Here is a 12,850-nt window from a genome sequence, read left to right as displayed (position 1 = left end):
AGTGAGGGCCACCGAGGAGGTGGAGCTGTGGGAGCAACTGGGGTCGTGCATCCTGTCGCTGAGGTGGCTTGGGGCCTGGGCCAGAGACGGGGTTGGGGACAAGGCAGCATGGGTGCTAAGGTGTGAACCCATGTGTCCCCGGCTCAGTCGTGGGGGGAACTTTGGCTGGGGCCAGTGACTGGAAGACAGGGCTCCCTGGGCCCAGAGCCTGGCCACCCCGTCTGCACTGCCGCCACCCACTGCTCGGTCTCACACGCAGTCCTTGTGGGCAGTGTTCCATGCTGACGGCAGATGCCTTGTCACGGGAGGGAACGGAGCAAGTATTTCACAGGGGACTGCGTGTTTGTAGCCCCTCTGTTCACTGCCGTCCCCCCGACGGTGGGAGTTCTGTGTGCCAGCCCGTGGCTGCAGCAGGTGTGCCTACGGTGGGCTCTGCCTGGGCAGCAGTGGCCACGCCCCTGCCCCTGCCCCCTGCTCTGCCTGGGTCAGCATCAGTGGCTCCTGTGGTGAGAACCTCTGTCCCTTCCAGGGCAGCTGGTGGAGTTCCTGAAGAAAAGTGAAACCAGAGGGCCGCTGTCGTGTGACACCATCCTGAAGATCTTCTACCAGACGTGCAGAGCCGTGCAGCACATGCACCGGCAGAGGCCGCCCATCATCCACAGGGACCTCAAGGTGCCCCCCCCACGCCCGCCCACCGGCAGTCAGGGTGTCCGGCTGGGCCAGGGAGGCTGGCCAGGCTGTGCTGAGTCAGATCCGTGCGGGAGCCCTTCACCGCGAGTGGGGCCCAGAGCTGCTCCTGTGAAGCCGCGAGACCTCCCTGTGTGTGGTCTGACTTTGCGGTGCACCTGGGCTCGCACCAGGTCCGTGCCCCCCTCACCTGCAGGGGTGGGCCTGGCTCCCCTCCTGTCTGCAGGGTTCAGGGGTGCTGCTCTTGTCCTGCTGCCTGGTGAGGTGGACGTGCGCTCCCCCTCTGGTCGCCCTCGGAGCTGCCTGTGCCCTGCGTGGTGCCAGTGGCTGCTGCGCGTCCTCCTGGGTGGGTGCAGGGCCCGGCCCCAGGCCCTCACTGTCCATGATTGAAGCTTCTGTTTTCATTTTGCCAGCAGCCGGAGGGTAGGGGAGGAGGGCAGTGAGTTTTCCTTTTGTGTTGAAGTCGATGATGAAGTTAAGTGCTGTTGACTGCTTGTAGTCATCGGTGTCTTGTGTTTCAACTAACTTTCCTGTTTCTGGCCTGTCATGTTGTTTTTGATTAACTGGAGCTCCTTGTGTCATCTCACAATGGTCTTTTCTGAGTAATATGGCCTGGTTTCTGTTCCCCTTCTTGTGTCTTTGAAAACCCAAGACTTTGTGGGAATGGTTTGGCACCCCGGAGCTTGTGCGCCAGCCCTGGCCACGGTGTGGGCGGCAGCGGCCCCATCCTGCTCGCCGGTGCAGGTGGCTTTCGCTGAGGGTTTAGAGCAGATCCCAGACCTCATGCCGTCCCACCCAGACATCTGTGTGCGAAACTCAGAGAGCAGGGGTGTTGGGTGCGTCACTGAGCCACCCCCGCTTAGCAGCGCGCACGGCCTTCATCCAGCGGTTCTCAACCTGGATTCTCAGCCTGGGCCGCAGGGTTTTTAAAACGTGCAGCACTCGACTATCTAGTCAGGGCACTGACTTCTTCCCTTAGACTGTCAGTTACAACAGTGGCAACAGCCAACACAGCAACAGCTGTCTGAGTGACTGAGAATGATACCTTTTTTTTTTTTGTAAGATTGGCAAAAAATGTATTTTTTGGTGTGCCACGAGGTGGAAAAGGTTGAAAATTACTGCCTGGGTAGCATCTCGAATCCAGTCTGTGGCCAGCTCCCTGGTTCCCCGGGTGTGAGATCTGGAACCTCCCCAGTGGGGACAGTGGCCCGCAGGGTCGGCCCTGACAGCCTGCCTGGGCTCTGTGTCCTGCCATGTGAACCTCTGGTGCGCCTGCCTTCTCCTGCCTGGGCCGGCGGCTGGTTTCCGGCGACAGCGGGCAGGCTCCACGCTGCGGACGCCTGGCAGTGGGTGCCGTGGGCGCGGCCTTTCCCCGCTGCCCTGTGGGCCGGGGGCAGTGGGGCTTCCTGCCACCAGGGCTCTGCTGGCTCCGTGTCAGCCGTGTGCTGCGTGAGAACCAGGGGAGAGATGACAGCTCGTCTGTGAGCTCGGCCTGGGCTGCGTCCCTCATCTTCCCAGTGCCCCTGCGCCCGGCGTCCCGAAGCCTGCCCACGGGTGTCCTGCGCCACGCGGCACTGCGTCTCCCGTGCATGCTCCAGAGTGCGCCCTCCTGGTAGCTTTCTGCTCGGCGCTGTGGTTTCAGGGCTCGTCCCTCTAGGTGCCCAGCCGGTGAGGCGTATGCTGTGGGCTCCTGCTCCCCAGGCAGCGGTGACCAGTGCCCTCTGAGCCTCTGGATAGCCTGCGCGCTTTGCGGCTCTTGGTGTTGGCCACAGACTGGTTTCAGTGAGGTTTTCCTTCTGTGAACAGAGTTGCCATTTTCACTTCTGTGGCGTTGGGAGCCCTCTCTGGGGAAGCACCTGTGACCATGCCTGTCTGCGTTCCTGCTCAGGCCTCTGTCTGCCTCACCACAGAAGCCCTGCGTAGGGCACGTGCCTGGCTCAGCGTTTACTCTCGGTCGTCAGTGTCTGCTCGGGCTGCTCCGTGGGTGTCCTCAGCTGCCCTGCCAGCGTGCTTCTGTCCCGCGGGTGTCGTCCTGAAGGCTGGTGGCTGCCTGTGCGTTGAGGGCAGGGCCCTGCATTGTCTGCCCTTTCTCCACACCTGGGTCCTGTCCCAGCACCTGCTCTCGCCAGAGCTGTGGTCCAGCTCATGTCTACCTGGGGTCGCATGGCTCTTCTGGGCTCTGTGTCTCCTACACATTTGTGAGTCAGCTTGTCAGGAAGTGTGTGGGGTTGCCGCAACTGTCCCTGAGCAGGGTCGGCAGACTTCTCTAAAGGGCTGACTTCAAACATTTGTGCTCTGTGGGCCACATGGACTCCGCCCCCGGCCGCAGGAGAGCGTGCGCGAGGTGGCTGCGGCCCGGTGTTGTGAGGAGCTGGGTGTCTGATTTCCCCAGGACTTAGGCTGTGAAAACCGTCCTTAGCTGTTGGCCTTGCAGAAGCACCAGGGCTGTCCGGACTGTGTCCTCGAGTGACAGGCAGGTTTGTCTCTTCGCTGTTAGGAGTGTGGTTCCTGTTGATACTGGATTTTAAAAGTTCATCTCACTTGACAGTTTTCGGGCTGGATTCCTTCACAACTTCTTGATATATTTGGTGACTTTTAAAATAGCATGTTAATTTCTTGTCTGATTTTCTGAACGGTTTCATCGTTGCCCCACGTTATTAACTGCAGCTGCTTTGGATTCATGGTTGACTTCAACTGTCCCTGATGTCCTGTTTCTAAGGCACGCGCGCCGGTCGTGGTCGGGAAGGTCAGGCGCTGTTTCCCTGGGCAGTGCTTTCTGCGTCCCGTCCGTAAGGGCCGTCTTCCACATTCCCGCAGGTGGAGAACCTGTTGCTGAGTAACCAGGGGACCATTAAGCTGTGTGATTTCGGCAGCGCCACCACCATATCGCATGTCCCCGACTACAGCTGGAGCGCCCAGCGGCGGGCCCTGGTGGAGGAGGAGGTGAGACGGGGCAGCGCTCAGTGGTTGCGCAGCCCGCAGCATCACGCCCAGGGCGGCCTGAGCCTGCGCCTTGTGTTGTTGGGGGCTCATCACACTGGGCTGAGGGCCAGGGCCACACACTGGGCTGCCCCACAGCGTCTCTGCGCAGTGACTCACAGGTGCACACACACGGGATCACGGGCCTGCAGTGCAGCCACCTCTGGGTCCACAGCACTGCCTGCACCTCCCGCCTGGTGCTCGTGGAGGCTGCTCCGTGGAGGCTGCTCTGTGGAGGGCGCTCGTGGAGGGAGGTCCTGTGAGGGGCTGGTCAAGGCCCGGGCATCATTGATGTGTCTGGACATGGCCGTGTGTTGGCTCTGGGTGTCTCCTATGTGCTGGCCCAGCCTGTGCCCCCTCTTCCTGAAGCAGACCTTCCTGTGGACAGCCGAGGGTCACCCTCCAGGTGTCCTGCCGAGGTCATGGTGCTGTTCCCGTGGGCATCTCTGGCCCGGGGTCGGTGTGGGTGTGCCACGTCAGGAGCCATGCTGCCCCCAGCCTCTCTGTCACAGGCTCCACTCAACAGACCAGCTCTCGGGTTTTTCACATAAAAACCTGACTCACCCGTGAATTTGATTTTGTCCTCTCCCATGACGAAGGCTCTTTGTCCACGAGAATCATCAGGAAGCTGCTTTGAGAACAGCATTTACTCTCAGGCACACAGGGCCCACCGCACAGAGCCGCTTCGGGCTGCTCTGGACAGGATTGCCCGTCAGCCGGGACGTCCATCTCCTGGACACACAGCTGACACCGTAGCTGGGCTGTGGCGGGGCTGAGCTGCAGGAGGGGCCAGGTGGCCGCGGGAGTGAGGAGGGAGGCGAGCAGCCGAGGGCTTTCTGGGCCCAGTGGGAGGGAGGGTCCTCCCTGCGGGAGCCGCTGCTACAAAGAAGGCAGTGCAGCCCTGGCCGGTGTGGCTCGGCAGTTAGAGTGTCTTCAGGTCATTGGCCTGTGGACTGAAGGGTCAAGGGTTCAATTCCCAGTCAAGGTCAGGGCCTGGATTACAGGTTCGATCCCCGGCCCCAGTCACGGTCACGTGGGAGGCGACCAGTCCGTCTCTCTCTTCCCCTCCTCCCACTCTCTAAAATCAGCGGAGACGTGTCCGTGGGTGAGGATGAATGATGACGACAGAAAAGTGACCTCCCTTGTCTGTGTTTCAGATCACCAGGAACACGACGCCCATGTACAGGACGCCGGAGATCGTGGACTTGTACTCGAACTTCCCGATCGGCGAGAAGCAGGACATCTGGGTGAGGCCGCCGCCCGGTGCCGCGCCGGCAGAGGCGCATGGGCTCTGGCCTGCCAGGTGTCTTTGCCCTGTTCTCTTCCCTGCAGTAGTGGGGCCGAGCTGAGGAGTCCACAGGGGTCCCTGGGGCGGGAGTCTGCGGGGGTCACTTGGGGGGAGTCCGCGGGAGTCATTGGGGGGAGTCCGCGGGGGTCACTGGAGGAGTCAGCTGCCTGCAGGCTTGGCCTGTGGGCCTCCCACAGGGACACCTGCTCTGCTGGTCAGAGCCCTTCACGGGGGCCAGGCATTCACGGAGCCATGGTTTACAGGGCCAGATCTGGGGCTAGGGGTGGGTGCTGTGCCTGGCTGTGCTCCTTCTGGTGTCCTGCAGCCTCCCCAAGTGCAGGGACGGTGCAGCCTCCTGAGCCCCCGTGCTTCGAGGCTCATGTCTGGTGCTGGCACCGTGCACAGGGAGCTCCTGTCCTGGGCGTAGGTGGAGGCAGGTGGCGGTGCAAACAGTGAGCCGTGGACTCGTGTGCCAGAGGCCTTCCTAGAACAGGCCGCGCACGAAGTTGCTTCCACTCTCAGTCTTCTCTCCCCGAGTCTCAGGTGACCCCAGGGGGGTGCCCTTAGCCACCCCAGCCCCAGGACACACACATGCGCACACACGAGTCTGCGGTGTATGCTCTGCGTCCTGGCCAGATGCAGTGTGGGTGCTGCGACGGTCCCCAGTGGGGCTGTCGGTGAACAGTGATAAGTGACTGGTGCTGGGTTCGGGGCCAGTTCTGTGGCCATCCTGACTCACGCAGCGGGTCCCTGCCTGTCCTGTCTCAGGGCTTGTCCGCCTGTGCTCAGTGTCATTGGGAAACACGGATGTGCTGCCCTCCTCCATAGTCGCCCTGTGTCCCCAGCAACAGGCCCAGGGCTCGAATGCAGGGACTTTTCATTGGAAAGGTCTTCCCAGAAAGTGAGGTCGTCCTTTGTTTGCTGCTCTGCCTCCCACGTTCCTCATCTCTGAGGAGCAGGGGAGTGCGGGCTGTGTGTACAGACAGCGTGGCCCCGCTCTGCTCTCAGGGTGAATCAGACCAGACTGAGCCTTGACCACCCCTCGGGGTCCGCAGACAGGACCACCCCGTCACCCCTCCCACCTCTCAGCTCCGCCCTCCCCGCCCCTGCAGGCCCTGGGCTGCATCCTGTACCTGCTGTGCTTCGGGCAGCACCCTTTTGAAGACGGGGCGAAGCTGCGCATCGTGAACGGGAAGTACTCCATCCCCGCTGACGACACGCGGTGCTCCGTGTTCCACGGCCTCATCCGTAAGTCCCGTGTGCAGGACCACGGAGGACACGCCTCCTGTAACGTCCTGCGTGGCTCTTTGGCAGCCCTCCTGGTGGCTTTTCCACGGAGTGCTCGTCAGTCAGCCTTGTGAGTTACGGTGCTCCAAGTGGTGGCTCTCGGTCCTGTTACCTGTGTTATCCTTGCTCTTGGTGTCATTCCCTCGCTTGTTCTTAAAGTCAGTGACATCAGTAAAACCAGGGGCTTCCGTGAGTCCGCAACCTTTGCCAGGGCAGGGCGGCGGCTCCCTGGGGCCCTGAGCACGCCTTGCCCCGCCGCAGGTGCCATGCTGAAAGTCGACCCAGAGGAGCGGCTGTCCATCACAGAGCTGGTGAACCAGCTGCAGGAGATCGCGGCTGCCAGGAATGTGAACCCCAAAGCGCCCATCACTGAGGTAGGGCCTTCCAGGTGTCACCCACAGTGGCAGGTTCTTGAGAGGCCCAGTCTGCTCTAAGGGGGTGACACTGTTATGCAGAAGTCCCCACAGGGCACGAGGTCTCACAGTGGGTCGTGCAGAGACGAGCTCGCAGCAGCCACGAGCTGGCCCCAGGCTCTCTCCCTGACACGGAGCCTGCGGACTGGCTCCGACGTCTGTAGAAGCTGAGTCCTTGCTCTTTGGATCCTCACAGCTCCTGGAGCAGAATGGAGGCTACGGGAACACCGCCCCGGCCCGAGGGCCACCTCCTGCTGGGGGGCCCATGAGCAGCAGCTACGGCGGGGGTGAGTACCCACACACTGCCGGTGCCAGCACCCAGACCCTGCCCTTGGCGTCTGGCCTAGCAGCAAGAGAGGCTGCCCATCCAGGGCCCCAGGGCCACTCTCGGGATCTTGATTGCCTGGAGCTCCCAGAGCCCAGTGGAGGTGAAACTCAGGGCCACGTGTAGGATGGAGCGAGGGAGGTGTGAGCGTAGCCACCCTCTCTGCAGCCACGGCAACACAGGCTCCGAAGCTCCCTGGCACCGGGCGCAGGGCTATTGGGGTGTGTGCCAGGGCCGCCGTCCACCTGTGTGGCCGGCTCCGTCTCCAGCCCCTTGGAGGCCCAGCTGAGGTGCATGACTATGGCCTGGTAGATGAGGGACCCTCACAGGGCCATAGGCAGCAACCAAGGGCCAGGGCACGAGGGGCTGTGTGGGCAGGGAGTGACCATGATGGGATTGGGCTGTGGGGCCACGTCTGCCGCAGGAGAAGGTAGGCTGCTCGGGCAGGAGAGCCGGTGCTGGACACAGTGGGTCTCAGTGGGCTTTCCTCCCGACTCAGCTATGTTTGGTCAGTGAGCTTCACCCCACATCCCGTGTGTGTTGGTCTGGGTGCCCAGTGCTAGCATGTGGAGCCCTCAGCGCAGGCTCTGTGCAGTGTGCGGGAGGCTCTGAGAGCTGTGCCCTGCACGTGTCCCGTCCCATGGCCACTTCTCGCTGTTTGCAAGGTGTCAGCAGCTCTTTGTCTCCTGGGGAGGCACTGTCCCCAGAGCCAGCTGCCCCGTGTCCTGGGCATTCCCTGCGCATGCAGTGTGGGTCCTGATGCCCAGCATGTGGGGCACCGGGACTGTCCTGGGGGTTCTTGGGGTGTTGAGACAGGACCGCAGCATGTAGAGGTGCATGCATGCTCACGCATGCTCACTGTGCCCACATGGGGCTCACCACACACGGGCGCAGGCACCTGGTCGGGGTGGTGTGGTCACTCCCTGGTGAACGGCCAGCATGGACATCACACAGAACGGACAGGTTGGCCGGAGAGTGGCTAACCCTCATCCCAGCTGCAGCCCAGCCATCTGGTAGCCAGTGTTGCTCGGTAGTCACGGGCTGTGACAGACCACGATTCCCGGGCACAGCTGCGGTGTGCGGGCCACACCCCTCTGCTCGCCCTCACTTCCACCCACCGCTGCCCTCGAGGACCACACCTCCTGGGGCCCTAGGGTTTCGGGACCTGCCTGCCTTTGGCAGCGCTCTGTTCACACCGGGCCCCATCCTGTGGGCAGGTAGACGCACACCCACTGTCCAGCTGAGCCACCCGCATAACTCCCTGTGTCCTCATACCTCAGGGATGGCGGCTCTCACCCTTTCTGGGCCCTCGGTGTACGTCTGTGCCGTGGCGGGTCCTGGGTGTCAGGAGTGCGGGGAGCGAGATGGCCGAGCATCCTAGAGACAGGAGCAGGGCTGTGGCCCCCAGAGGCAGGGAGCGAGATGGCCGAGCATCCTAGAGACAGGAGCAGGGCTGTGGCCCCCAGAGGCAGGGAGCGAGATGGCCGAGCATCCTAGAGACAGGAGCAGGGCTGTGGCCCCCAGAGGCAGGGAGCGAGATGGCCGAGCATCCTAGAGACAGGAGCAGGGCTGTGGCCCCCAGAGGCAGGGAGCGAGATGGCCGAGCGTCCCAGAGACAGGAGCAGGGCTGTGGCCCCCAGAGGCAGGGAGCGAGATGGCCGAGCATCCTAGAGACAGGAGCAGGGCTGCGGCCCCAGAGGCTGGTGCTCACCCTCAGGAGCGCAGCTGGTAGTGCTGTGTGAGCACAGACAAGGCTCAGGCGCCAGTTGCGGTTTGATTTCTGTGCTGGCACGTGGAATGCTGGCGGCTGGGTCGCCAGGATGTGCAGCTGTCGCAGGTTGTGGGGTTCTGGACATCCCCATCACTGGGACCCCAGCCCCTCCCGGCTGTGCCTGAGGCTTGTCTCTGCTTGCAGGCCTGGCCGTGGCCGAGTACGACCAGCCCTACAGTGGGCTCCTGGACATCTTGCGGGGGGGCACCGGGCGCCTGCTCACCAACCTCAAGGACACCTCCTCCAAGGTCATCCAGTCCGTCGCCAAGTGAGTTGAGGGTGCGTGGGCACAGGCTCCAGGTGGCAGCGTGCGGTTTCTCCACAGCATGGAGATTTTCTGACCTTGGGCTCTGACCCACATGTCGGGCAGCCCACAGCCCCCCCCCCTCCCGTGAGGCCTTGGCCGGGAGCAGAGAAGCCCTGCGGAGCTGTCAGTGCTCCTCTCCTGAGTCGGCGCCGTCACCTTCGTGCTGCTCCTTCTGCGGTGGGGGGGTGGGGGGGGGACGGAGCTCGCTGACGCTACATGTGAGATCAGCCCTGGCCAGTTTGGCTCAGCAGTTAGAGCGCTGGCCCGTGGAGCAGCGGGTCTTAGGTTTGAATCTGGTCAAGGACACCTGCCTCGGTGATGGTTCGTCCCTGGCCCTGATCGGGGATGTGTGGGAGGCAGCCAGTCGGTGTGTATCTTTTGCATCAATGTTTCTCTCTCTGTCTTGCTCTCACTCTCTCTTTCCCTCCTCCTCTATCTAAAGATAAATAGAAAAATATCCTCGGGTGAGAATTTAAAAAAAAAATATAGGTGAGGTCACCCAGACTCGGGCGAGTGGGCCTGAGCGTGTGGGTGAGCATGACCTATGAGAGGGCCGTTCAGGGGAGCACATGTCTGCACAGGCGCAGGCCCGCAGCCCATGGCCGGAATGTGTAGCTTGGCCCAGGTCCCTGGAGTGGCTGTGTGGAGGTGTCAGCTTCAGCACGAGGCCATCACTCCCTGTCCACTGCTCTGGGAGCCTGTCTGCAGGAGGAGATTTGCAAAGAGCTTTTTAAAAAAAAGTTTTTACTGATTTAAGAGAGAGGGAGTGCCCTGGCAAGTTTGGCTCAGCGGTTAGAGTGTCGGCCTGCAGTCCAGAGAGACCCGGGTTCGGTTTCCGCTAAGGGCATGTACCTTGGTTGCAGTTTGTCCCCAGCCCTGGTTGGTCGTGCGGGTGGCAGCCACTCGATGTGTCCCTTTCACATCGATGTTTCTCTCTCTCTCTGTTCCTTTCTCTCCCTCCCACTCTATCTGAACAAAAAGTGAAAAGTCCTCAGGTGAGGATAAAAAAAAAAAAAGAGGGGGGGAGAGAGAGAGAGACATCGAGGAGAGAGGAACGTCAGTTGGCTGCCTCCTGCACACACACCCCCCACTGGGGATTGAGCCCACAGACCGGTCATGTGCCCCAACTGGGACTCAAACTGGCAACCTCCTGGTGCTGAGCCACACCGCTCAGAGTGGGGGTATCTCGGACGTGTCTGTCAGGTGCTCAGTCCAGGGTCTGGGTGTTTGTCCCTTTGGTTGTAATCAGCACAGTCCACTGACATTTGTGGAAACCACTTGACCTCATTCTGTATTCTTCCTTTGTGTGTGCCATGATCATCATCTCGGGCACACACCTGTGTCAGAAACATGCCAAAGGCATGCATGCTGTGTGTGAGCATGTACACACATGTGTGCTTGAGTGGAATGTGTTTGTGAGTAAACTCGTGTGGACGTATTTGTGCATGTGTGTTCAGGTGTGTTGTGTGTGTACCATGTGTATGAACACTGTGTGGTTGGGTGTGTTCAGGTGTAGGCGTGCACATGTGCATGAGCAGGTGTGCACATGCATGTTTACATGTGCATGTGAGCATATGTGGGTGTGCGCACATGTATCAGGTGTGTGTAAAAGGGTGTGCGTGTATGTGAATGGGCATGGTTTTGCACGCATGTAGACGTGCACTGTGTATCACAGATGTGCTTGTGTTTACGTGTGTTAGTAGGTGTGTGTGTACGGGTGTGGATGTGCACATGCAAATCACAGGTGCATGCACACGTGCATCATGCTGTCTGGGGCTTTTCCCTGGTGGTGGTCAGACGTGACCACAGGTAGGATCCCACCCCCACCCCCACTGATATGGCGTCCAGTGTGGCTAGCAAGGTTCTCTGACCACCCAGGGCTCTGCACCCACTGGAGGCCCCAGTTCAGGTCCCGGAGTGGTCGCATCCTGGTCACTGTTAACAGGCGATCTCTAGGACCACTGGGCAGCCTTCTCTGCCACAGCGAGACCTTCTCATGGGGAGTGTGGCCCCAGAATTTTGGGGGGGCTCGACTTTGGAGGAAGGCCCTCTCTGCATGAAGGTGTAGCCTCCGCCTGTCCATAGCTGCCCGCAGCGGCCCTGCAGGTGCCCGCAGCTGTCCATGTCCTGGAAGCCAGGGCCAGGCCTGGGCCTGTGTCTGTCTGTCATCTCTTGTTCCTCTCATCACTTTGAGGTACAGACCTTACTTGTCCCATAGGGGGTGATCCCTGTTATATATCCGTGAGCATCACGTCCTAGAGCCAGCACAGCAGGTTCTCACACAGCCTCTCTGACCAGGCACCCCGAGTGCCCAGCTCTGTGTGCTTACTGTGTGGTGTCTGCTCCCCTTATTCACTCTGGGCCCCGTGCCGGTGCTCAGGCAGACATGGGGCAGTGACCAGGTCCCAGCTGGCCTCCCGAGCACTGGGTCGGAAGCTTCCGTGGCCTGTGCCTGTGGCCTGTGGCCTGTGGCCTTGTACCTCTGGCCGTGTGCACTTCTCTTCTGTGAATGGCCCGTGCCCATACTTTGCTCTTTTCATGTTGGGTTTTTGTTCTTGTGTTAGTTATACTTGTGTATTATGTGTTCTAATACTGGTGCACTTTGTGGAAAAGACAGAAATGGCAGTTGCTCCTTGCCTGTTACTTGTCTCTTCTGTTTGACTTTAATTAAAGCACAGAGGGTAGCCCTGGCCGGTTTGGCTTAGCAGTTAGAGTGTGGGCCCTTGGACCAGAGAGTCCCAGGTTCGGTTCTCGCTAAGGGCACGTACCTTGGTTGAGGTTCGTCCCCAGCCCTGGTTAGGGTTGTGTGGGTGGCAGCCAGTTGATGTGTCTCTCTCGTGTCAATGTTTCGCTCTCTCTCTTCCTTCCTCTCTCCCTCCCGCTCTATCTGAAGATAAATGCAAAAATATCCTTGGGTGACGATAACAAAAACAAAAAGCACAGATGTATTCACACTTCCCTCTACGCCTTTTGTTTTCCTGTGCATGGAGGCCCTTCACACCCCACTTTAACTAGGCTACGTGTGTTTTAAACCATGTTTCAGAATGTCTAAATGTGGTTTTTTTGTTTTTTATCCTCACCTGAGGACATTTTTCCATTTTTTGTTCAGATAGAGTGGGAGGGAGAGAGAGGAAGAGAGAGAGAGAAACATCGACGTGAAAGGGACACATCGAGTGGCTGCCACCCGCACGACCAACCAGGGCCAGGGACGAACTGCAACCAAGGTACATGCCCTTAGCAGACACCGAACCCGGGTCTCTCCGGACCGCAGGCCGATGCTCTAACCGCTGAGCCAAACTGACCAGGGCCCAAATGTGTTTTTAAAGGGTTTCTTGTACATCTGGGTCTTTAATCCATGTAGACGTTACTTGGGGGTTTTTCATGGGTTCCTGTCAACTCTCCCCCAACAAGAGTTGCCCCTCTGCTGATGGCAAGCTGGGTGCCACCCCAGTCTGTTTCCAGGCCCCCACTCGTCCCTGAGCTCCCTCTTGTCCTGTTGGTGTCTGGCCGTCCCTGCGGCCCTCAGCACTATTGGCTGGAACACATGCCTTCTTCCTCTGTCCTTCCTTCCCAGGAATGTCAGCTTCCGGTAGAATCTAGAACAGACTTGTCAAGTTGCCTGCGTGCTTACTCAGGCTGGGGTATTTTATCCATCATATGCTCAAGTTAGGACAGTGGGCTTGGGTGTTGACCTAGGCTCCAGCGGGAGGCCTCCCCAGGTCTGGGGGCTCCTCCTGCCCTCCTCCATGCCTGCTGGCTGCCCTCAGAGGGTGGGGAGGGCCAACAGGCTGAG

General features: G+C 60.3%; 1 protein-coding gene across 3 annotated transcripts in view; it reads left to right on the top strand.

The window, feature by feature from the left end:
• Positions 1-12,850, top strand: part of GAK (cyclin G associated kinase) — a 55,155-nt gene that overhangs the window by 15,914 nt on the left and 26,391 nt on the right. For all 3 annotated transcript variants that reach the window (XM_036280074.1, XM_036280086.1, XM_036280081.1), the window contains exons 5-11: positions 530-672; positions 3,505-3,630; positions 4,824-4,913; positions 6,067-6,202; positions 6,503-6,615; positions 6,851-6,941; positions 8,895-9,018. In XM_036280074.1, the coding sequence (XP_036135967.1) occupies positions 530-672; positions 3,505-3,630; positions 4,824-4,913; positions 6,067-6,202; positions 6,503-6,615; positions 6,851-6,941; positions 8,895-9,018 (823 nt within the window). The remainder of the gene's footprint in view (positions 1-529; positions 673-3,504; positions 3,631-4,823; positions 4,914-6,066; positions 6,203-6,502; positions 6,616-6,850; positions 6,942-8,894; positions 9,019-12,850) is intronic.

This window comes from Molossus molossus, unplaced genomic scaffold (genome assembly GCF_014108415.1).
Source record: "Molossus molossus isolate mMolMol1 unplaced genomic scaffold, mMolMol1.p scaffold_m16_p_1, whole genome shotgun sequence".
NCBI lineage: Eukaryota > Metazoa > Chordata > Mammalia > Chiroptera > Molossidae > Molossus > Molossus molossus.
The sequence above is the reverse complement of the archived record's forward strand: the minus strand, read 5'-3'. Positions and strand labels throughout refer to the sequence as shown.